This window comes from Ascaphus truei, chromosome 7 (genome assembly GCF_040206685.1).
Source record: "Ascaphus truei isolate aAscTru1 chromosome 7, aAscTru1.hap1, whole genome shotgun sequence".
Classification (NCBI taxonomy): Eukaryota; Metazoa; Chordata; class Amphibia; order Anura; family Ascaphidae; genus Ascaphus; species Ascaphus truei.
This window is the reverse complement of record NC_134489.1, coordinates 29,203,964-29,230,696: the sequence shown is the minus strand read 5'-3', so window position 1 is coordinate 29,230,696 and position 26,733 is coordinate 29,203,964. Positions and strand designations below refer to the sequence as shown.

At 41.2% G+C, this 26,733-nt stretch overlaps 2 protein-coding genes across 4 annotated transcripts in view; one reads left to right on the top strand and one right to left on the bottom strand.

Annotated features, from left to right (window-relative positions):
- Nucleotides 1–26,733, bottom strand: part of LOC142498847 (embryonic protein UVS.2-like) — a 75,492-nt gene that overhangs the window by 38,278 nt on the left and 10,481 nt on the right. The gene's annotated exons all lie outside the window — the stretch shown is intronic.
- Nucleotides 12,711–25,107, top strand: LOC142498592 (taste receptor type 2 member 4-like). The gene is made up of 3 exons (XM_075606800.1): nucleotides 12,711–13,462; nucleotides 22,165–22,321; nucleotides 25,048–25,107. The coding sequence occupies exons 1-3, from the start codon at nucleotides 12,711–12,713 to the stop codon at nucleotides 25,105–25,107; spliced, it is 969 nt and encodes a 322-aa protein (XP_075462915.1).

Below are 26,733 nucleotides of genomic sequence, written 5' to 3'. Positions count from 1 at the left end.
AAAACTGGCACAATCACCGACGTTTCGGTCCTAGACACAGGACCTTTCTCAAGAGAGTGCTATATATATATATATATTGTGGTAATTTTGGGGGGTTTCTGAGAGCTTGCTGGGTATCTGTGTGTTTGTTACTTTGTCCAACAGGTAAATATGAACAAGAGGCTCCAAATGGAATAATACTGTGAATGTTTGCGCTAAAAAAATCATTACTCAGTAAACCTGTTCCACTTATGGTGACTACTGATGATAAATAAAATGCTATTTTTAAATGCTAATGGCGAAAGGGGCTGTTGTTTGGAATTTATCACATATCAGGTCACGGTGCCAAGTATTCAGTTGCCACCTAGTCCTGGACATCTTTGCATGATGTGAACGAAAGGATAAAGATATCTCAGAACACATTACTCGCATTTGCATCTCTTATACAAATCAAATGTCAACAAGGGATCAAGCTTTCTAAGTAGTATTAACCAGACCAAATGCAGATGCTGAAGAGAACAGGAATTTGACTTGGTGCTATACTTCAACAATCCATCCAAAGGAATCAAGAGAACATCAGCAAAGTAACATGTGGATTAATATAATCGCAGATATTGCTAAGTGGATAATATCAGTGCCTGCAGTAATAGGGAACATGTTCATATTTGCAGTCAATATATTGGACTGGACCAAGAACAAGAGACTAAGCTCCTCTGACCAGATTATATTTGGTCTCAGTGTCTTAAACATGTTACAGAGGACCCTGAAGACGTGCTCTAATTTTATACCAGAGGGTTTACATCTTATTACAACTGTCTTCACTTATTCTTTAATGGCTGTATTATATTGCAACCTTTGGTTTTCTAACTGGCTCTGTGTGCACTACTGCTTGAAGATTGTTAATATCAACCAACGGTTCTACATCGATCTACAAAGGAAGTTCCACAAGATGGTACCATGGCTTCTCATTCTATCGACCCTGGGTTCATGTTTAATGATGATTTCCATTGTGTGGGATAATCCAATAGAATTTTCACCAAATACTACATATGCCAACCATAAGGATTTCTTGACATGCACAAACTGTTACATAGTACAAATATATGTTGCATTGTCTTTAATTGCTTTCCTAATGTCCTCCGGCTCAGTCTTGACCATCCTCACCTCTCTCTATAGACACATGAAACGAATGCGATACAATGCTGATGGTTTCAGAAGCCCCCGTGTTGAAGCTCATGTTCGTGCAGTCAAGACACTAACCTCCCTCTTAGTCCTTAATATCTTCATTTATTTAACTATGATTCTGTACATTGTTATAGAAGAAGATAGATGGATGTTCTTTATCAATATTGCTCTTTCCTTTCATCCTGCCCTCAGCGCTCTGATCTTAATAAGGGGAAACATGAAGCTGAAGAAGACATTTGAAAGAATGTTATGTTACTTCTCCTGCACACGGGCAGCTAATATCCAAGCAATAGGCTGATGGTGTGTTTTTCTGGGAGTGATTCTCTCAGTTTGAGTTTCCACTTGGGCCATGACATAGATCTCCAGTGGACAGTTTTGACCTATTCCCTTGTTTATCTATTGGGATTCTAAACCAGATTGTCATGACTCTTTGTGTTGTCTTTCCTGAGATCTCCTGGCTATAGAAGGTGGAATTATATTTCACAAAGAAACTTTCAGTTGCATTCAATCTGTGTCGCCCCAAAGGTGGACAGCCTTTGGCGCAGCCCAAGGGCAGTTAAAGGGTGTGAGCTGTTTGCTGCCGTTCGCTGATGTTTGGTGATATTAAAGCTTCTCTATTTGAATCTGAAACTCACCAGCCCTTTTATCCCCTGTACCAATTTTACAACTATATCTATCTGCCAGGGACCCCCGCTGAGTTAATACGATTACTGGAAGATTGCCCCAGATTTTCCAAGGCAAGTGTTCGAATACTCGTGGCTGCATCTGTATATCTGGATTCCCTTGTATTTAAAAGTCTTTATTCTTACTGTATAATCTGTGTATACATTTATACACCATACTTACTTATCTATCACCTGCTCTCATCCTTTTATAATATCTCTTAATCCCTTTTATTTTCTGTCTTTTCTGTGGAAGGGAAAATCTTAGTGAGAAGTTTATTTGTACAGAGATAGGTTTAAACTTAACACATTTTTCTACTAGTCACTAACATTGCAAGCTCTTCAGGGCAGAGATTCCATTCTCGTTATGTATAATTAGATTTTGTTGCCTATGTATAATTTTATTGCTGGGGCAAAATATCTGCATCTTCCGTCATTTCATTTGTATATATGCTTACTCTATAAACAGCTGTATATATGGTCAGTGCTACTGTATATGCCAATCAGATTACAAACCCTTCAGAGAATTCCATTGCCCCTATATTTACTTTTATCACATCTGCGTCGACCCAAAGGCGAGCGCTTGATGGGGTGCCCAAGAGCTGCTCCCCTCTGCACAGAACCATCTCTTGAAAAAGGGTAATTTAGTTAACCCTTTGGCCAAAGCGTATAAGCCTGCGAGCCACTTTCAAGGCCTGACCATAATATCGCAGGTCCTAACACTAACTGATTAAAATCCTTTTTTTACCTCTATAATTAGAGGAAGGATGGTCCTGGTATTGAACCTGTCGCCACCAGCTGCATGAAAAGAAAACCTGCTTACTTGGACAGTGGGGAGGGGTGAGCTTTAACGCCTGGGTGTATTTTTGTCACATTGGATTTTGCTCTGGACTTCTTTGTTTCTAGTTTTATACAATTAACCACGCCCAGGAGCACTCCTTTTGACACTTGTATACATATATATATATATATATTGTGGTAATTTTGGGGGGTTTCTGAGAGCTTGCTGGGTATCTGTGTGTTTGTTACTTTGTCCAGCAGGTAAATATGAACAAGAGGCTCCAAATGGAATAATACTGTGAATGTTTGCGCTAAAAAAATCATTACTCAGTAAACCTGTTTCACTTATGGTGACTACTGATGATAAATAAAATGCTATTTTTAAATGCTAATGGCGAAAAGGGGCTGTTATTTGTAATTTATCACATCTCAGGTCACGGTGCCAAGTATTCAGTTGCCACCTATCTTTGCATGATGTGAACGAGAGGATAAAGATATCTCAGAACACATTACTCGCATTTGCATCTCTAATACAAATCAAATGTCAACAAGGGATCAAGCTTTCTACGTAGTATTAACCAGACCCAAAAGCAGATGCTGAAGAGAACAGGAATTTGACCAGGTGGTATACTTCAACAATCCATCCAAAGGAATCAAGAGAACATCAACAAAGTAACATGTGGTTTAATATAATTGCAGATATTGCTAAGTGGACAGTTTCACTGCCTGCAGTTATAGGGAACATGTTCATATTTGCAGTCAATATATTGGACTGGACCAAGAACAAGAGACTAAGCTCCTCTGACCAGATTATCTTTGGTCTCAGTGTCTTAAATATTTTACAGAGGATCCTGAAGATGTGCTCTTATTTTATACCAGAGCGTTTACATCTTGTTACAACTGTCTTCACTTATTCTTTAATGGCTGTATTATATTGCAACCTTTGGTTTTTCAACTGGCTCTGTGTGCACTACTGCTTGAAGATTGTTAATATCAACCAACTGTTCTATATTGATCTACAAAGGAAGTTCCACAAGATGGTACCATGGCTTCTCATTCTATCGACCCTGGGTTCATGTTTAATGATGATTTCCATTGTGTGGGATAATCCAAAAGAATTTTCACCAAACACTACATATGCCAACCATAAGGATTTGTTGACATGCACAACCTGTTACATAGTACCAATATATGTTGCATTGTCTTTAATTGCTTTCCTAATGTCCTCCATCTCAGTCTTGACCATCCTCACCTCTCTCTACAGACACATGAAACGAATGCGACACAATGCTGATGGTTTCAGAAGCCCCAGTGTTGAAGCTCATGTTCGTGCAGTCAAGACACTAACCTCCCTCTTAGTCCTTAATATCTTCATTTATTTTATTATGATTCTGTACATTGTTATAGCAGAAGATAGATGGATGCACTTTATCAATATTGCTCTTCCCTTTCATCCTGCCCTCAGCGCTCTGATCTTAATAAGGGGAAACATGAAGCTGAAGAAGACATTTGAAAGAATGTTATGTTACTTCTCCTGCACACGGGCAGCTAATATCCAAGCAATAGGCTGATGGTGTGTTTTTCTGAGAGGGATTCTCTCAGTTTGAGTTTCCACTTGGGCCATGACAAAGATCTCCTCCGGACAGTGTTGACCTATTCCCTTGTTTATCTATTGTGATTCTTAACCAGATTGTTATGACTCTTTGTGTTGTCTTTGCTGAGATCTCCTGGCTATAGAAGGTGGATTTATATTTCACGATGTAACTTTCAGGATTTGTTAAGTAGTCTTAAGCATTTGTCTCCAATGTTTGCATAGCAAAATTACATTCAGACACATTAGTAAGTGACGCTGAACAGCCATGTTTAATGATATATTTGATATATTTCTCTTTCTAATTTTAAGAGAGGAAGAATATAGAAGCAGTACAACTAATATTGTGAATATTTAACATAAAATGTGATATTGTCTATTTCATATTGCTCTTGAAAAACTACACACACAAGGGAAATTCTGCAAGGGCTATTGGTTAAAGTGTTCAGGCTACAAATCAGAAGTTAAACTTGTCCAAAAAAAACAAAAACATCACCAGATTTATCAAAGAAAATCAACACCATAAAAAGCACATCTTGTCTGGAGATGACATCACTGATGTCCGGATTCCAGAAACTGGAGGGAGCTCCACTCGGAGAAGTCCGCCTAATTTTCCCCTAGAAAACTAGTAATTTCCCTTGATGTACCTAGTCCATTATTAGGACACTCTAAAGGTTGTGTTTGAAAGACAAATATTACTATAAAAGTACAAAAAATGACTATTATTGAGACATCTAATGCCTTTTAGGGGCAGATTAATCAAGCGCCGGTATTGGTTAGTGCACTTGGTCCGGTGTTAACTCCATCGACTTGGGAGTTAACACTCGATTGGGTGCGCTGAACCTGTACTAGCACTTAATGAATCTGCCCCATGGAGTGATCCCCTTGAAGAAGAAACCTACAACGTTTGGAAAGCTCTGTACAGTATAAATGAATCTAGAAAAAAAATTGTTTGTCCCCTAACAGGTATCACAATCTACAACAAATCTACATTTCTCCACAACCAATATTGGTACAATAACTTTGAGCTCTTTTTCTCTTGCTTTGACTGTTAAAATATTCAAACTTGAGGGACTCCTGTTTGCAATTTTCCGATCCTACCGAACAGAGAAAATATTTGCAAACTATGTACCAGGAAATATAGGTATCTGATTGCATGCAGATGTCATTTGCATCTTTCACAAATCACAGTATAATTACATATCAAGCTTTCTTAGTAGATGAAATTGTAGAATAACGTGTGAGCAAAGCAAAAGCAAATGCTTAGTTTGAAGCACAGTGGTATAGGAGCCACTTCTGTCATAGTAAGCACTGGCTTGGTCGCTTTGGGGTCTTCAGTTCCAGGGAACATTGTCATTCTTGTTTTGAATATATTGGATTAGACCAATGATTCCCAACAGGGGGTTCGCCCCACATGTTTTTAATTAATGGTGGTTCCCAGGCAGTATGATAGGTTCCTGAGCTGCTGTGGGGACTGCACTCTTTTTAAGGCCCCAAATTGCACCTTAGCATGGGTGGTATAGCTATCAACTACAGCGGGAGTTTCCAAAGTTGCTCCCCGATAAGGCATTGTGTGATGTGACTTTGGAAGTTCTGTCAGTAATTGATAGCTATAACATCTATTCTGTCTGTATACTGTCTCAGTTTACACTGAGGTGCTGTTTTGGGTCTTTACATGGGACCTACCAGAAAAATCGTCACCAAATGCAACACTTGGTCTCTCCCATCACAATGTAAATTGATTTTACGCCGCACAGCTGATGTTTTTACTTGTTACTCAATAACTTTGTATGTGAGGTATAGCTCTCACATCAGGTCCCTATATTTTGCACTCAAAGTACATATTTTAATGGGGTTTTTTATACGATGTAATCATAAGGGATCTCATTATTCCTATAGGAAAAGGTATTTAATACACCTAATATGTAACACGGACAAAACAAAATATATAATGAAAATAATAACGTTTTATTTATCATTGACAACGACGCATTGTGAAAATATTTACAGTGATTATTAAAATCCCCAATGAGGGACTAACCGATAATACTGACCAGGTATGTTTATCCAAATAAATAGCTCCTATATAAAGAGGGTGCACTTACATTTTACCCACACTTATAAGGTGTCCGTAAATATTCTTAAGCACTAAATGTCAAGTATTCTTTAAAGATTGTACCATTAGGAACCATAATAATCGAAACCCATTGGAAAGATATTGATTTTTAAAAGAGAGGAATACATCTGGAAACGTGTCATTACTATCGTGTTTCCTGTGCGTCTTTGGTCCTCTGGGCATACAGTATAGAGAAAACACCAAGCTGGAGAAGATATTGGCTTGGGTTTAATGCTGTTGTTCTTGTTCAAGCTCAGTAACCCTGTAATATTTTTTGGACTAAGATGACTTGTCTCCATTTCCTAAATTAATTAGATAAAATGGTCTTCTTAATAATGTCATCTTGATGGGTAAAGAGACAACGGCCCTATTTAATAGTTGGCCCTACTCCATAAGACACCAGGGCAGAAAGACACGTTATGGCCCCTTCACTAGAGGTGTCTTACAGAATAACTCTTTAGCTTTGCAAACATGAGCCAGGATCAGATAAATTGCTTCCCAAAGTGGACATATTGGAATCTGAATACTTTCTATATTTTTGCTTCTTCAACCCAGGATGTGTTAAAAAAAAATGTGTGTAACATGGCAGGCATAAGCTTATTGGGGTTGTCCATTTTAAAAGGGACAAGAAGTAAAGAGTGACACACTTTGAGTGCTAATTTGCGCTCATTACCCAGAATCCCTTGTTGCAGCAGAAGCATTGTATGCTAAGTGATAATGGGGAAAGACTGGGCCGCAGACCTGTCTGAGATGTGTGAATGTGCTTACAAGTGATATTTTTATTTGCTCTAGTTTAAATGGTAATTAGTATTTAACATATAACTATATAGCTGCTGATTATTGTATTATATCTAATGTTATATCCTCTTTCCTTTTTTAACTCTAAATATACTACTTTATGCTCCAGTTTCTTACTTTTAATTGAATTAATATTGCTCTGCTGTTGTAAAAAATATAGAACAAAACTTAAATATAGCAAAAAGATTAAAGCAGGAATCCTGACTACTTGCCTTTTTTTGTACAGCATTGGAACTGAGGGTTCGTCCTTTTGCCATCTCCATAATATACTAGATATAAACTGTAGATATATGGATCTTCATGTCTTACAACTATTTCTTATGTCAGTAGCTCTCAAGTTGTAATTGCCGAACCACACGGTTTGACGTGTCCAGAAGAAGCGGAATGAAATGTGAGAAAAAAATGGTAATCACTATTGCAAATCACTTCTAAAAACAAGGGACAAACCAAATGGTTTAACAGCCAAAACACCTGGATTGTACTTGCATTCGAAGCGGAATGACCTGGCACCGCCCTGAGGAAGGTCCCTCTACGAGGACCAAAACATTGGCTGCCTGGTGTTCATAATACACATCTTTTTGTATATTTGCGGTGTGCTGTCTCTTTTCTGTCATCAGGATCCCCCTGGTTACTACACACCTAGTATATACTGTATAAACAAAGCAAAAATAGTAGCGCCAGTTGATTCTATATAAATAATCAGTAAATAGGTGTACAGTATATTAAATGTGATAGTGATTAAAGATAATAAAAATATATTAGAGTACAAGATGTGAATGTGTTTTTGTCCAATTGCTACAATAGTGTGTAGCCAGGTCCCCCCTGTCGTGGCTGACCCCCTCCTCCCTTTTGGCCAGACGCTGTGTGCGAGGGAGTGAGGGGGGGCCGGCGCGCGAGTAGAGAGGAATCCCTGGTAGCTAGGGACGCGAGCGGCGAGCGGGCCGGTTGCCGGGGACGCGATCGGGCCGGCTGAAGGAGCAGGGCGCCGCCATGCCTAGGTCTGTTGCGCATGCGCAGTGACACAGACAGCGCGGGAAGGCCCCAGATAGCTCGCGCATGCGCGAGAGGAGACTGCCAGCCCCCAGGGTGCATAGGGGCAGAGACACATGACCCCAGGGAGCCAATAGGGCTGAGGTATGGCCCTGCAGGAATAAGGATACATTTCGCAGGGTTTTGGCAGCACGCAGACAGTCAGGATCCGGACCAGCTAGGGGTAAGAGGTGGATGCAGGGGTCAGTGACCCTCTGCATTAGGCCAGCAGCCCCCAAGGTCCCAGTTAGGTCCTGAGCCACCTAGTAGTTTGTGGAGCTTAGGGACAGGCCCTAGATAGGGACACTGCCCCATTAATTGGTTGCTTAGTCAGGGACACAGTGCTGAATCCGTGCGGCCCTGCGAGGTGGGTTCTGGGCTCAGAACACCATCAAAGACCCTGGGACTAAGGTGATATTATCCGCGCTGGAATTCACCCAACGCGGTGTGGAGGACAACGTCGGATCGGGCGGATCTCCAGTGATATCGCGGTACCCGTGGCTGGAGCCCGGGCAGGTAACCTGCAACTCACGTGCACCAACCAGGCCTATCACCAGACATAGTGGCTGCGCAGTCACACATACACATGCACCGTGGTATTTGACTTTGGGGGTGTGAGACATTTGGGTGGGGGTTACTGGACATGGGGTGGGATCACTCTGTGGGAGGTTAGCGTCCGCCGTGACGCCTAGAGGTGGTAGCGTCCGCCGTGGCGCAGAGTGGTTAGCGTCCGCCATGGCACAGAGTGGTTAGCGTCCGCCGTGGCGCATGGAGGTTGTGTTGATATGTGATGATATACGTTATGATATGCAGTAAAGACAGTCCTGTTTTATATTGCTCGCTTTGTGTGATTGTTTCCTGTGAGGGCCTTCTTCCACTCCGGTGGAATCCCTCCCAGGTGGAGGCGTTGCACCACGAGATGTATAGCATGCATGTACCCCAGGTTCCCCAAGCGGAGGCTTAGGCTCCTGAGAACCACACAGGTTGCACAGCAGGTAGTAGCGGTTGTATTCATAGGGAATACCCGTTACAAGTGATATATACATGACGTACAATATGTAAGACAAACAATACACACAACATAAAACAAACATGAACCAGTTCTTAAAATGTCCAATTGATATCAGAGAAGCTTAGGGAGAGGGGCACAAGGAAGCTTTCAGATGGATGAACCACATCCAAAGCTAAACTTAAAAAGAGAAGAGAAAGGGCACGCCCCATAGCGTAAAAAATACATTTAATGAGGGGAACAAATGAAGGAGGGTGGGGAGGGAAAGGCTCACTCACAAGGATAGATAAAAATCAGGCAATGTGTGAATATAAAATCACTACCAACTGTAGAGTCCGCGGTAAGGGTCCTCTCTGTATATAGCAGCCTGCTGGTACCAGAAGAACACTCGAGCCATACTCGGGGAACTCCAAATACTGCTCCAAGTGCTGCTCACAGAGGGTCTCCAACTCACGGTTATCAATATCTGCTCCGAGGGCCCTTCAGCCACACCGCGCTCCTGCGTGATGACATCGTATCGTCGTGATATTATGGGAGGGTCCTGACGTGTTTCATCACTACTAAGCGACTTTCTCAAAGGATTATGCAGAGTAGCTCTTGGGGAGTGATGTATATGCCCTCCCGTTTGCCTAACAACCTATACAAGGAGCTTATTCAATCAATCGCTGATTATACTACCCCTGGATCTTAATATGGAGGCTGAAAGTTCAATACTACTCATATAACAATACTATATGGTGAAATAGCATTCAAATACATACATATTCATATTGATAAAGACAGATACAAATAAACAGGGGGAAACATAGGTTATAAAATAAGCTCATGAGCAAAATATGTGAATCACAAGACTGACAATACTGACAATAATGAGCCACTATTAACCCAGATGCACCTATTGGCTGGATAGGAGGGGGTTGTTCCTCAGAAAAGTCCAGAAACATGCAGAGTCCTACGTGACCTCTCTCCCAAGAGGCCCAAGATCTTAGCACAGTGAGGGACTATTGGGTAAATGCCTCTAGGGCGCAACTCTAGTGAAGTCAATGGATTAGTCTCGCTAATTAGCGTCAAGTATATACTGTAGTTTGTAGGCATATAACTCTCCTTGTTTTAACCACTTGTATCCCAATAGTCAATTTCAGCTTATTAGTGATATAGCAAATCGCATGTTGTAGATGGTGGAGGTGCTGATCACTGCGTCTGAGAGGCTTTACCTGCAGGGGCCGATCAGTTGTATTCACATACTGTACTGTAAGTGAGAGGCTTGAGTGTTTCGCCACAAGAAGTAGAACTCCACAGCCTGTGATCAAGCTGCCTTTGCAGAATTTCAGGACTGGCATGGCACAGCTTCCTTCCTTCTTTTTTATTGTTTTATTATTTGGAAAAAGTTTAAAAAGTTCTAAATGATTGCACTTTCCAGGCATAAGTTCTATAAAACCTATTAGTCCTTGGCGTTCTTGCTGTGCCAATGTTCTCAGCCTCCAACTCAGTGTTCATCAATGATCTTCCTACAGCTTGTAAGGAAGCTTCAATACACATGTATGCAGATGACACAATCCTATATGCACACAGCCATAGCCTCTCTGACCTTCAACACATACTTCAGTCTGACTTTTTGAGACTTGAAAATTGGATTTCCCAAAACAAACTGTTTTTAAACACTGACAAGACTGTAACAATGGTGTTTGGGACCAAGGCTAAGTTTTTAAAGCTTCCAATGACTGAACTCCAGATCAGAACCAAAGCTAATACCACCCTAACTCCTGTTACTAGTTTTAAATACTTGGGCATGTGGTTTGACTCCCATTTAACATTTGGGATGCACATTGATACCCTGACATCCAAAACCTATGCCAAACTAGGTGTACTTTACCGGAACAAATCCTCCCTAAGTCTGCTGGTCAGAAAGCGTATTGCACAGCAGATGCTAATGCCAATTATAGACTATGGGGACATACTATATGGCTCAGCCCCCCAAACCCAACTCAGCAAACTTGATACCCTCTACAATTCAATATGCAGTTTTGTTCTCCAATGCAACTACAACACACATCACTGCGAAATGCTCAAAGAAAGAACAAGATTGATCATCACTTATCATCTGAGATCATCTGACTCCAAAAGACTGTTCATAGTCCCAAGGTTCAGCAAAGTATCCGGCCGCTCCTCCTTCTCTTACCATGCACCCCAAAACTGGAACAGTCTCCCGGAGACTCTCACAGCCACCACCAGTCTAATTTCTTTCAAAACTAAAGCTGTCTCACATTTTAATCTGGTCTGTAACTGTTACATACGCCTATAATATATATTTTCTTTAACTGTGCATGCAATGTATTGTATATAATGTATGCCCTGTTCACTTATGTAACTATGTATTTGTAACCATGTATTATTTCTCATCTTAATTCTGTGCCCAGGACATAGTTGAAAACGAGAGGCAACTCTCAATGTATTACTTCCTGGTAAAACATTTTAGAAATAAATAAATAATCTCTGTCGGTCGATGCTCAGATGTGAGAATGCTTGGTCGCGACGTGATGATGTCAACCAGGATGTCGCTTCTTGACTTCAGGAGCCTGCTAAATGCCTGCAACCAGACTGCTACTATCAAAGTGCCTGCACGCCACACCTAACGCGTTTCGTGAGTCAAATCTCATTACATCTGAGGTGGTTGACTTCTTAGCATGACAAGGCTTATAAATACCTTTCATTCGCAATTAGAGTACCCATATGATTGGAATAATAAGATGGTTGCTATGAACGATTAAAAAAAACTAAATGTAACATGAACAGTTCTTGGGAAGTACCACTGCTTTTGAAACAAAACCATAAATAAAGGAGAAATGTAGATGACATGTCATATGGGGATGAATATACATAAGAGTATCCAACAGAGATAAATATAATGTAGATACAAATTCAAGCTGTAGTTAATAGTATATGGATAAATACAGTACTTGATGTATATATACATTTTGATTTGGAAAGGGGGAGTGTCACATACACCCACTGATGACAAAAAAAGATGGTAAAATAGGATGTCAGGTTAACATGAATAAGACTCCCCTTGGTAACAGCGCTACGTACTGTAACACAATATTGGGGGTTTTTTAGGCTAATAAGGTCACTACAAAGTAAACCTGTTCCAGTTATGGTGACTACTGATGATAAGTAAGATGCTATTTTTACATTGCAAAGGTGAAGGGGCTGTTGTTTGTAATTTATCTCATCTCTGACTCTTATCACGGTGCCAAGTATTCAGATGCCACCTAGTCCTGAACATCTTTGCATGATGTGAACGAGAGGATAAAGATATCTCAGAACACGTTACTCGCATTTGCATGTTTTATACAAATCAAATATCAATAAGGGATCAAGCTTTCTAAGTAGTATTAACTCGACCCAAATGCAGAGGCTGAAGAGAACAGGAATGTGACCAGGAGCTATACTTCAACAATCCATCCAAAGGAATCAAAAGAACATCAGCAAAGTAACATGTCAATTGATATAATTAGACACACCATTGAGTGGACAGTTTCACTATCTGCAGTTATCGGGAACATGTTCATACTTGGAGTCAATATATTGGACTGGACCAAGAACAAGAGACTAAGCTCCTCTGACCAGATTATCTTTGGTCTCAGTGTCTTAAACATTTTACAAAGGACCCTGAGGATGTGCTCTTATTTTATACCAGAGCATTTACATCTTATTGGAACAGCCTTCTCTGTTTCTTTTATGGCTGTAATATATTGCAATCTCTGGTTTTCCAACTGGCTCTGTGTGCACTACTGCTTGAAGATTGTGAACATCAACCAACGATTCTACATCGATCTACAAAGGAAGTTCCACAAGATGTTGCCATGGCTTCTCATTCTCTCTACACTGGTTTCCTGCTTAATTAGTCTTTCCGTTGCGTTGGATTTTCAGGTACCATTTTCACCAAATACCACAGATGCCACCGTTGATTTGTTCTTTCAAAAAAACTGCAAATTGTGTTGCACTATACCAATTTATGTTGCTACCTCTTCACTTGCTTTCCTAATGTCCTCCAGCTCCGTTTTTGCCATCCTCATCTCTCTCCGCAGACACATGAAACGAATGCGACAAAGTTCTGATGGTTTCAGAATGGAAGCTCCTGTTCGTGCAGCCGAGACTCTAACCTCCCTTTTAGTCATTAATATCGTCTTCTTTTTGACCTTGGTCATATTAATTTATAAAGATAAAGAAGCCACCTGGAAAAACATTGTCAACATTTCCCTTGCTTTTTATCCTGTTCCCAGCTCCCTGGTCTTAATAAGAGGAAACATCAAGTTGAAGAAGACATTTGCAAGAATATTATGTTGCTTTTCCTGCACAAGGGCAGCTAATATCCTAACAATAGGCTGACGCTGTGTTTTTATGGAGGTGTTTACAAAACACCAAGAAAAAAAACCCTGAAAACTATAAGAGCACTCAAAAGATCATCCAGAAACAAAATATTCAAGATATGCATTTATTTTAGAAATATATATTGATTATTCAAATGTAATATATAATATACTAAAGATTTATAGCCCATAAAACACAACACATCTCTACCTATGATGACATCAACCCCCCTCACAAAAGGTGCTTAACATGATAAAATAAAAAAACAATATATTCACTTAAAAACATTTCAACGTCGTCACCAGTCTCTATGGTCGCAGCAGTTAGTATAAAGTGAGACATACAAATTTATGTGCAACCTATGCCGAGAACATTAAGAGAATTAGTGGATTAGCACATTTTTACGGTGATGCAAGTGGACCATATGAAAGATATGAGTATCCACCCGTTTATCACAATGCAGTCCATTATATGAAGTTCATTTATCTGAGCAGACATAGGTACTCTCTGCTTACGACCATCATGACTGAGTAACTGAGCACCTGAGCACTGCTCCCAGCTGATGCAGGTTTCTCCCCCCCCCCCCCATTATAGGGCCGACCTTACCTCTGGTGGGGCCCACGGCAGCATGCCCGCAGCGGGGCCTTCCTCCTGCAGCATTATGATGTGTTGTCATGGCAACGCGACGATGTAGAAGGAAGGCCGCTCTCTATAAGGTAAGACCTCCCCCAGCTACACTATATGCACGCACACACGTCCATGCACACTTGTCTTGGTAAAAAAAAAAAATAGGGCATATTTTATATGCATGTCAGATCGCTGTGTCAGTACTCGGTGAGACCTTTAACATTTTTGATAATTTAACATTTTTGAACAAAAACATTGATCTTACCTGCAAATAAAATATGCACTATTCCTATTTTCCTTGTGCCCTTTGTTGTAACTGTCTCTTAGGAGTGCAGGCATTTTGCTTTTTTATATACAGATATATATATATATATATATATATATATATATATATATATATATATATATATATATATATATATATACATACATACACACACACACACACACAATTTAATTACAGCAATAAGCCGTTTATACAGGTAAAAATAATATCACAACTCAATTACAATACTGACAATAATGAGCCACTATTAACCCAGATGCACCTATTGCCTGGATAGGAGGGGGTTGTATGGGAATGTACAATTACCCACTAGATCTTAACACAGTGAGGGACTATTGTGTAAATGCCTCTAGGACGGGACTCTAGTGAAGTCAATGGATTAGTCTCGCTAATTAGAGTTTAGCATACAGTTTGTAGGCATATAACTCTCCTTGTTTTAACCACTTTATCACAATAGTAAATACTGAAAGTAATTTCAGATTATTAGGTTCTAGGTGGTGGAGGGACTAAACACTGTGTCCTGAGAGCCTTTACCTGCACAGAAAGAAGGAAGCTGTGCGATACCAGTGCTGAAATTCTGCAAAAGCAGTTTGATCACAGGCTCATCAGCTCATGTGCAATTCTACTTCTTGTGGCGAAAAACCCAGACATCTCACACATGAGTACAACTGATTGGCCCCTGCATGCAAGCTTCTCAGGACGCGGTATATAACCCCTCCAACATATACAAGGGTTTTTTTGGATTTTTTTTGTCAACAATTGGCCCAATATTTTACTACAATGCAATTTTGTCTAACAACAATTCAATTGCCGCTCTCTTGTACTGTATAAAATAAAGTTCCTCTTTTGGCAGTTTTGAAACACAAGCCTTTGTTATAGTTTTCTTTGTGTTATTTGTCATTAATTCTAAAATATGTTGTATGTTTGTTACAATTTTACAATTGCTGTTGTCATTTGTGATGTCACCATTGATGTCATATGTGATGTCATGTTTGCACATGTATGACATCACCAAAGCATGAGGGAGGGATGGGGGGAGGGAGTTAAGGTTGCGTGTCACCTTAATGTCGAATTTCCAGACCCTGTCTTTCTCCATGTTTCAACCTTGATGGGTATCATCAGTGTGAGGTTGGTCTTAATGGCAAAGCAGGTTTGAGACTAGACTAGGTAGTCACCACTACTATTAAGGTTATGGTGGGTAAAAAAGTGACAAAAACCCTCCACAGTAAAGCATAAAGCAACTGTAAATATTACTGTATGTTCATTTGCATGTCTTAGACAGGTCTGCAACCCTGTCTTTCTCCATTGTCACCCAGCATACAGCGCTTCCACTGCAGCAAGGGATTCTGGGAAATGACATGCAAATTAGCACTCAGTGCCACCTTTTGTCTCAAGCTCGTATTACACAAGCCAATCCTCAAGCCAATGCATGCTGTTTTAAACACAGCTTTTAGACAGAGGCTGGGATGAGATGCAAAGCCATTAAACCCACTCACAGACATGTTTCAACCTTGATGGGTATCATCAGTGTGAGGTTGGTCTTAATGGCAAAGCAGGTTTGAGACTAGACTAGGTAATCACCACTACTATTAAGGTTATGGTGGGTAAAAAAAGTGACAAAAACCCTCCACAGTAAAGCATAAAGCAACTGTAAATATTACTGTATGTTCATTTGCATGTCTTAGACAGGTCTGCAACCCTGTCTTTCCCCATTGTCACCCAGCATACAGCGCTTCCACTGCAGCAAGGGATTCTGGGAAATGAAATATATATATCTACAGGCATACCCCGCATTAACGTACGCAATGGGACCGGAGCATGTATGTAAAGCGAAAATGTACTTAAAGTGAAGCACTAACTTTTCCCACTTATCGATGCATGTACTGTACTGCAATCGTCATATACGTGCATAACTGATGTAAATAACGCATTTGTAACAGGCTCTATAGTCTCCCCGCTTGTGCACAGCTTCGGTACAGGTAGGGAGCCGGTATTGCTGTTCAGGACGTGCTGACAGGCGCATGCATGAGCTGCCGTTTGCCTATTGGGCGACATGTCCTTACTCGCGAGTGTACTTAAAGTGAGTGTCCTTAAACCGGGGTATGCCGGTATATATATATGTAGAAGAGTGACCTAAGCGCAAATATGACAGGGAAGAGAAAAAACACAAAAAGAGATCATAGGGCAGTATATCTAATAATACATAGACTTAAGATGGTAAGGTATGCGCTTGGATAGTATGAGCCTGTAATCCTCTAAGGGACTCGCGAACGTAGCTTTAAAGGTCTTCTTCTTTTAACTGCTGGATCTCCAGATTTCTTCTCCACGGAAACTCAGCTGCAGCTGCTGCATGCACTTCTTGTCTCTGGCACTCACGTATCTCTATGGATGGATCTCACAAGAGGGGGGGGGGGGAGGATGGGGAGGAAATAATGGAAGGGAACAAAATATGTGTAAAACCCTTTAATCTAAAAAAGACTCAATAAAATATAGGTAATCAACTCACATTTTGTGAGTAAATAACAAGCAGTAGAGAGTGTTTAGCGAGTCTCTCACACTCGTGTAGAAGCGCCGGTTACCAGTCCTCTCCGCAATCTCCGCTACTTCCGTGTCACGTGATCGACCGTGGCGTGTGACGCGGTGTGTGACGCGGCCCGGCTCTCGCGAGCTTCACTGTCTGCCAATGCAGGGGATCACTGCCGGAGCTCCTCGTGAATGTCTCTCCACACAGGCTCCTCGGCGTGTCTCTCTCTCTGCTGCAAATCAACGCTGGCCCTACGCGTTTCTCCACTTGGGCTTCGTCAGGGGCTGCTAATAATTACCTAATCCCTACCAGGGTATTTATATGTACCTCCCCAAAATGATTGGCTCAATCTTAATAAACTAATTTCACTACGTGGAACATGATTGTTTATTTCTTGTCAGTGTCATATATAATTAGAATCGCTGCATATAGCAGCTCCTAACACTACCTGAATCATGTGTTACTGCTTAATTGAGAAAGAGAGCAACTAGATACACACAGCATTCAGTTATATAAACACTACAAAGTATTCGTGATATATATAAATATAAGGGATATTTTTAACTGAACAACATATACTGGCAATTATAGTATTATAGGATAGTTTACACCAACTACATAAAATATATATAAACAGCCAGTGTGGGTATAGAGATTTATCAGAGGGAATTATGGAGATAATGAATAAGTAGGATTCCGGTTTTACATACCGGATCCTAGACCTGCTCATCACCAGCCTGCTGTTATTTTATCTTGTTCATTAAATCATTATTGTATTAGTCAGCCTACTTGTTTAGTGTTGTGTGTGCTCATCTGTCTATGTCTATGTGTTAATTGTTATAACCATACTTTGTTACGCTATGATCTTGTTCTCTTGTCTCCCCTGCATGTCATAACATTTTTGCTGCTGAGGAACCTGCTGTCCACTGGACTAGATCACCATTTATTGGATATCCCAAGCCATCCATTGGACTTTTATATATCACATATTTGGACTCTAAGGCGCCGGTCTGTATTGTTTTCATTGGGTGAATCAGGGTACCTGGACATTGAGGGACTACGGATCAGGTAAGATCCAGGCGGGATTGCTGTTTTAGATATTGTGAAGCGGGGACGTCCAGACACTGGTTAAGGGGTTCAGGAAACTAGTCATTCACACCTGGCTTTTATTTCTAGATCCGACATTTACACGCACACACACACACACACACACACACACACACACACACACACACGTAACCAGGACGAATTGTAGTATAATGTAATACAATAAATACATTTATGTCAAAAACAAATGTTGTTCTCACTAGGAATTTATTAAATGTATTTTATTGATATATTTAATTTTAAAGCGAGGTTGGGGGCGGGACTAGGGTTGGGGGCGGGGTTGGGGCGGGGGTTGGGGGCGGGACTAGGTGGCGAGTAGATTTTTTGGTTGGGCGAGTAGATTTTTGGGTGATTTGTCGAACACTGTATATATATATAGTCAGGTGCACTTAGGTGTATATAGATGTGGAGTTGTATGAGACTGTTACCTGAGGAAGTCGCTTGAAGGGATTATACACCTGACCTGTGAGATACACCCAAAGCGACAGGTAAAACCTGCTTTAATTAACATTTTAATTGGGGAAGATTTTGGGGCAGATACTCGGGCTGAAGCAGGTACTCAAATTAGAGCACGTACTCTAGTGGAGGCAGGTACTCAGGTTGGAGCAGGTACTCAGGTGGAGGCAGGTACTCAGGGTGGAGTCAGGAACTCAGGTCAGAGCAGGGACACGGGTGGAGGCAGTTTGGAGGGATCGGTTCGGGAAGGTGTATTAATCAATCTCTTTCTCCTTTGAAAGTTGCTACCATCGAACATACCCATCAATGATGCCCAGCATGCGCCCCTCTTGCCAGGGCACAGTGTTCTCATAAAACAAATTATTAATTATTAAGTTGTGTCGAATAGAATTCTTCCGGCCTCTTTGGTTTGGTGTTTTTGCGTAGAATGGGTACTTATTCATGATATACTGATAGATCTCAAACGCACTCTTATTTGTCCCAAATTTGTCCATGAATTCCACAATACGTTATATAGGCATAACAAGGGCTCGATAAATTATAAATAATGCTACTCGCCAGACAAAAAAGGGACCAATCCGCGCTGGGGAGCGCTCCCAAGTGGTCCAATCCAGAAGACTTTTTGACTTCCGGTGTCTACAGCGCAGCTCCTCTGTGGCTGTGCTGCTCACATGGTGCTGGCACCGCCACTCGCCGTGTAAAGCCTCTGCCACCCTGACATGGTGGTCCTCGGTCCTCTTCTCCCACCGCCAGCTGTCATCCTCCTGTGCTACTTATCAGCCTAGAGGCATTGGATCTCAGCAATTCTGTTCAGGGACCTGGGTAGAAAGTCCCATGGGTGAGAAAGCTTGAGGGAGTAATTAATTAAATGCAGGGAAGGAGGGAATAAACATGGAAGGAGCAAACTAAATAAGGGGGGTAACTTTTCGGGGATGAACCCCATTTTCAGGCTCGTTCCCAGAGTCATAAAGAGGCAATGGTACTTCCCTTTCTTCTGTTCAGCGGTTGCCCTGGGCTCTTGCCTTCAGGGGACCCCGCTCTACCTGCTCCTGTCGGTGCCGGGATCCAAGTTCCGCAAGAGAGGAGAGAGCTGGAGCAAGGAGTTGGGGTGTCATCAGTCTGGCACAGGACCGCTTCTCCGCTGCTCACCCTAAGGTGCGTGCTCTTACCTTCTCCGGAGCGGCAGCGTCACCCCTTCTCATGCAGCATTGTGTTGACATGGCGAACCGACGTCACATACTGCGGTGACATAATGACATCGCAATGCTACCGGAGGAGGGATGACGCTTCCTCAAGGAGGGGCCCGCTGCCTGCATGTCACCTTGGGCCCCACTAGAGGAGGCCCTGTCGTAGGGTGACAAGCGAATAACTGATCATCAGTCCAAAGGGATAAAGTCAGAGGAGTCCTAACACGACTCCTGTTCCAAACACTATGCCTGTTAGAGTTGAGCCGCCAACGAGGGAATAATGTTTGAAGTTTTAGCACAGTCATGGATGGGTAAAGTGAAAGAATGTGTTTGTGTAACACTTATTCTAATGGTTATTCTTTGGGGGAGATTCACCACAGTGCAATAGCTGTGATTTCATGTTAAAAGCTGTGCAAATGATTAGCAATTAATGCAAGAGAGCAGCTATTGCCCTTTTGTGAAGCTACCCCATGCAGTATGTTTGCTGGGGTTCTAGTGGAACTTGGATTGAATTCCTCCAACTCATGACCATTCACATAGCATTGAGGTTTCGCATGGCGTGACATTAGTAGTTTTGCCAGTCTGAGAAAACATAGATGTAGCGGGCTTTATTGTTCTTTCTGGTGTGAAATACTGCACCATATTATCCTGTGTAAACTCTGTGATAATCTAATATATAATGTATACTGGGATATGATGTGTTATATGAGGGAGCTAGAAAAGAGTGAAAAAAACAGGCGCTACTTCGTGAATGAAATTAATGTAGAATGTAATAGAAAGGTGGTACAGATAGGATTAATAATCCAACCCCTTGCTCAAACCTCACTGGTGGGACCTGTGTCACGGGTTCCAAGGGTTAAGTATTGCTCAAAACATCCAGGGGGAGCATGTGGGGAGATAAGAGAACAATATATACAATTTAAGTGCAGACGTCAGGTGTTATATGGTTATAAAGGCTATGTCTTGGCTCCTATGGTTGATCTACTCACAGGAGCAAGGTGATATAATGAGCAGTTGGCAAATTGGGTTGCCACCCTTGAAGATGTCTGTGGATAGTACCCCCCTAACGATTCTCCGTCAGCAGAGTGTATATAGAGAGAGGGAAAAGACTACATAGTGCGATCAATATGATATTTTATATTTGAAAAACACAATAAAAATGCGCACTTACAATTTGCACAAAAGTTAAAAGCATGTATCACAAATTGTGAATGGAGGATCTCCCGAAACAGCTCACCGCCTCCTTCAGGTCAGTCTGCTGGCTTCTACTGCTCTGCGTCCTGGACCAGAGCTTCCTTCTGCGCGCCCGTCTGCAAGATGTGACGTCACTGCATTCAGAGCTGCTTCTACGGATCGTCTCCAAGACCAAAATTGGTCCACTGGTATAACTCTACGCGTTTCGCCTCAGTTACCAAACTGTGTCTCGGCTTCGTCAGGAGTATTATATGAGGGAGCAACATCTGTAGTTTGTTGCACATATCGCTTTTGTTCAAAGCAGGTGCTTTTCAAGACGAATATAAAATGAAATGCTAGAATATGTACACATATATGCTACACAGTAAGAGCCATCCGCTGAAATCATAGGTCAAATAGGAACTAGAGTATCATTTTCCATTACATACTGTTACTAGATATAGCTACCAAATACTCTGATTTTTCGGAACAGAGAAAATATTTGCCTACCCTGTCTGAGGGAATTAAAATAGCTCAAAACACAACACCACATTTGCATTTCTCAAATAAATCAAATGTCACTCGGGTATTAAGGTTCCAGGATTAATAATTAAGATGAGCTGAGTGCACATCAGACAGTCACTGTCAAAGGGAAGAGCGAGCGACACAAGTGTGTTCAGAAGTCACCACGAGTATAACATGAAGGGCATAGTCATACCGGCCTTGAGTTGGATGGGAACAATGGTTACATTTCTAGGGAGCATGTTCATTATAATTATTATACTGGACTGGATCAAGAACAAGAGGCTAAGCTCATGCAGCCAGCTGATCCTTGGCATCAGTGTCTTTAACTTTTTACAGAGGCTTTCCAATGTTGCCTTTCAATTGAAATGGCTGACACAGAAGAATACCTTTATTTGTTTATATACTCTAGTATCTTGCAGTCTCTGGTTTTCCACCTGGCTCTGTGTGTACTACTGCCTGAAGATTGTTAACATCAACCAAGGATTCTACATGTATCTACAAAGGCGCTTTCCCAAGATGTTACCATGGCTTCTCCTTCCATCTGTACTGGGGTCCTTTGTGGTGGGTCTTCCCATTGCATGGTGCCTACAGGAAACAACATCATCAAATACAACAGTCCATGCCTCCCATCTGAATGTGTCTAACCCTTTTAAGTTGCACGGCAACTGTAATCTCACAATTTGTATATATACTACAGTCTCTTCAATGGCCTTTCTACTGTTCTTCAGCTCTGTTTTGACCATCCTCACCTCACTCTAGACACATGAAACAAATGCAACACAATGCTGACGGTTTTAGAAGTCCCAATGTGGAAGCTCATGTTCGTGCAGCCAAGACTCTGTCCTGCCTCTTGGTACTAAATATTCTCTTCTATATTGCAATACTTATTTTTAGTCTAAATATGGAAAATGTATGGGTATATTTAATTATTGCCTTTGCTGTTTGCCCCGCACTAATTTCTCTGGTTTTAATAAAAGGAAACACCCAGCTGGAGAAGAAACTTTGTACCATTTTACACTACTGTTCCTGCACAAGAGCAGCAAATCATTCAGCAGCTGGCTGAGTGTACGTGACTAATCACTATAAGGAAATGTTACTTTTGGTAACTGGTGACCCGAAGCTTAATATGAGTAGGACTCTCAATGAGCCATCTTCAACATTCATCTATTTTATCTACTGTACTGTATATCCCTTTTCTACAAATGATATGTCACATTAATGCAGCCATCTGTGCACATGGCCAAAAGTTAAAAAGAAATGACTACAGCATCCCCTAAGATGCCAAAAAGTTGACATTTGAGTCTGCTCTGGGATAATCTTTTGACGTTTGAAAGATTAACTTTCAGCTACACTAAATGTGCAGCCTCGCATACAACTACATTTCGTTAATGGCCGTGATATGTTTAATAGATTAAAACCAGGATATTAATAGCATCTAAAAAAAAAAGAAAAATCATACAAGTAGAAATATTTGTTTTTGATAGGCAAAGTTTTGGTGGATTTCACTGCTCTTCTTTCTTTTTCATATGCCCTCTCGTAATTTGCTTGAATGTATGGTTGTCGTGCCTGTGAGACAAACGTTAATCATCCTCCCTCGATGTGAAGTCTTTGGTGCAAAGGAATACAAAGAAATTGTTTTAAAAAAAATGCTTATACTCCCCCCCAGGTGTAACATGTTTAATAGATCACTATCATCCGTTACATTTGATTATAGATGGGAGTGGATCCTTAAAACATCATTTTTGGAGTGGCAAGTCATACAAACATTGGGAACATTTGGATAACTAATTAACCGCAAGGGCGCTCCAGGGCAGGGGGCTTCAACTCCCCCACACACTCCAACAGGTCAGGTTTTAAGGTTATCCACTGATTGAGGTGCTGAAGCTAGGATCTCCATAAAACCTGACCTGTTTGGGGGGGGTTTGAGGACTGGAGTTGAGCCCCCATCAATGAAGCAACCCGTTATAAATCATTTCTATACATTTAGACTGTTAGTTCATTTTTATTGATTAAAGCACATTTATAGTTTGTTGTTATTACACTCTGGCTTCACTAATCATATTAATCCACTTCAACACTAATTTAACGTCATTACTCAAACACACTATAAATATTATAATCCACAAATAATTTTTCTTTCAATGCTAAATTATATTATAACTAATGGATGTAAAACATTAATTATATTTATCATTTGAATATTTTCTATCTTAGGCAGCGGCTATATTAATTACCCTTTCTCTTATTGATTTATTCTAAATGGAGTCCAGCACCTGCATATTATTACAGTCATTCTATTACTAATCAATGCATTTATTTATATTGTATATGTATCAATTTAATGTAATCGTAGATAGTATACACCTTTCTGTTTAGTCAATTAGTTTTCTTCTGAAATACAGCTTATAAGAGGTTAAACAATGGATATATTTGAATATTCCACACGGGGAAGACACTTTGTTCGCCCAGACTCGGTGGAGCCTACCCAGCGGGCGGTATGGGGCTGGCATTGGGAATCCGTTGTTGGTAGGCATGATTCCCATTGGCCAGTTCAAATTTCCCGCTTGCCGGCATCCTTACCCGCCCCCTCCTTTGACACGTACAGCCAGGTGAGCCTCCAGCTGATTGGCTGATACAGCTACGATCCGTTCTCTGATTGGTCGCCAGCCCCTTCTGCATATTGAATATAGAACAGTGAGGTCTATGTAAGGGGACTGGCCGATCAGAGAAACAGACTCCTTGGAGCTTGGGTCGGTGAGGCACTGGCGGGCTTTTCAAAAGAGCTTTTCTCCGAATAGCAAAGCACTTGGCACAGAGTTTCCGGAGGAGCCTGCTTAGCTGAGACCAAGTTCTGAGTTTGCGGCCAAGTTCCAGCTTTTGCCTTGTTCGCAATTAGTGGGTATAGCCTGGTATCTTCCCCGAGGAAGTACTGTAAAGTTTCTGGACATAAGAGTGGACAGGGTAATCCTTCCGAGAGACTCCCCCCCAGACCCCCGGTTAAGTGTGTATTCTACTGTATTTTGTGTATCATTCTGTGTCTGCTGGTCTCACCAGGATAAACCTCATTTTATTCCACTACCGTGTTCTGCCTAGTGAATTGATCCCGGAAGGTAAAAGTGTTAAAGTACAATTCACCTGTGACCGGTATTTAGGATATTCCTGCTGCAGCACAGGTGGCATAATCAGTGGCTCAGTCAAAGACACATGTAAAGGTTTTTACATCATGTCTCATACATTTGATGCCCCTGGGACAGCACAGCATAAAGGCCAAAGAAAAGGTAAACATCAAATTGAGACAAGATCTTATGCAAATATATAAAGTTTATTTCAAATAGGACACCGTAAACTGTGAGCAAAAAATATATGTTTCAGGCATGCAAACCATCTACAGTAAATACGGAATGGGATGTTTGTCCGGTGCTTCGCCACCAGGACAACTCACCTTAGTACGTACATTATTCTTGTCGACATACAGTATTAGAGCGTGCATATAGCTGAATCCAGTATACCACATTCTTCATAGAGGTAATAGTGTGTGCAGTGTACAACACCTTACAGGTCGCTTCTTCATGTGTACTTTCCTCCATATTTACTAATTAAAGCCTACCTTTACCTTAATACAATGATGCATGTGCGTTTTAGAGTGAAACGGATCTGAAATACATTGTAAAGCAGTCGGAAATTAAAGAGGTTAAGATATAATTGTACTCTGACTTCATTCTGGGTTACATGTTCTACATGGTCAATAAACCAGTATTCTGTAAAAGTACAGTGGTCATGATCATGTATGAATTCTCTGGTGTGCAACAAGATTTGAGCTGCAAGTAAAGCTCTTGTCACATTCAGCGCATGCGTACGGTCGCTCTCCCGTGTGTGTTCTCTGGTGTACCACAAGATTAGAACTGCATATAAAGCTTTTGTCACAATCGTTGCATCCATAAGGCCTCTCTCCTGTATGAGTTCTTTGGTGCGTAACAAGTGTGGTGCTATTTTGGAAAGTTCTCCCACAGTCATTGCATGCGTATGGCCTTTCTTCTGTGTGTGTCCTGTGGTGTCTAACAAGATTTGAGCTCTGATTAAAGGTTTTCCCACACTGCGCGCATGAATAAGGCCTCTCTCCTGTGTGAGTTCTCTGGTGTGTTGCCAGCTGCGACAAACAGCTAAAGTACTTCCCACACGTAGTACATGCACACATCCCCTCTCCTGTGTGGGTTCTCTGGTGTTTAACAAGGCTTGTACGCAGATTAAAAGTCTTCCCACACTCAGTACATGAATACAGTTTCTTTCTTACATGGTTCTTCTTATGTGCAACAAGTAGTGACGAACAACTAAAGTTTTTCCCGCATTCAGTGCATGCATTATCAGATCTCTCTCCTTTGTGGGCATCATCTTCATACGCTTTGTCACAAAAGCTTTTATCAAGTTCACTGCACTCATATTGTTGTACATGCATGTTTTGGTCTACACTCTCTGTATTTCCATCATTGCACTTTGAATTACAATCCAGTCTACTTTGGATAACCCCTAAATGTTCTTTCAAAATAACATCAGTGACTGTGGGACTTTGTCTTCGACCCAGAGTTATATTGTCAGCTGGTTTGATTGCAGAGTTTCTCGCGCATGAGATCTTACAGTCATTTATTCCATGGCCAATATTGGAATCGTCCTTTGTCCCTTCTGGGGAGTGAAGCGGTTTGTGAGACTGTTCTTGTGCACTTCCATTTGCAGACCAATAATCTGCTTGAGAGGAGTAGAAGAAACAACACTTATGCAAATTTTGCAGAGGAACCTAATGTGTGTGACTAGACTGTTCAATGGATTGCTTAATAAACTTGTGTTAAATAAGACATTAAAGTGGGAGGTGCTGTCAGATCTATTCAGTTTGTCCCTGCAATGATTATACAATAGAGCCAACTGTCTTAATTCCTTGGCAAAGGTCCCTTGCGGCGTCAAATGCATAGGAGGGAGATCATAGACATTGTCTGTCTATTTTGTATGCAAGAATAAAGGCTTCATTCTGACCTGGGATTCCATATCTTTATTGCTGTTTTTGCTGCCGCTCTGGATACTCCTTTTTCTCTTTTGTCATCCACACACGCAGCAATAATGTTCAGGGATCCCACAAAAATAGCCATTAAGGAGATACTTAGCAACCCACTACATTGTATGAGCCTGTATAAGGCTCAGATCATACTGTGTGCGAGGGCAAGTACAAATTGCAGGTTCCTTAGAGGCCGCTCGTAGTGCGTGCGCACGACGGATCGCGATGACACGTACACGTTTTGAAAAGACAAAAAAAATTGTCTTTTCAAACGACAGCCGCGTCAT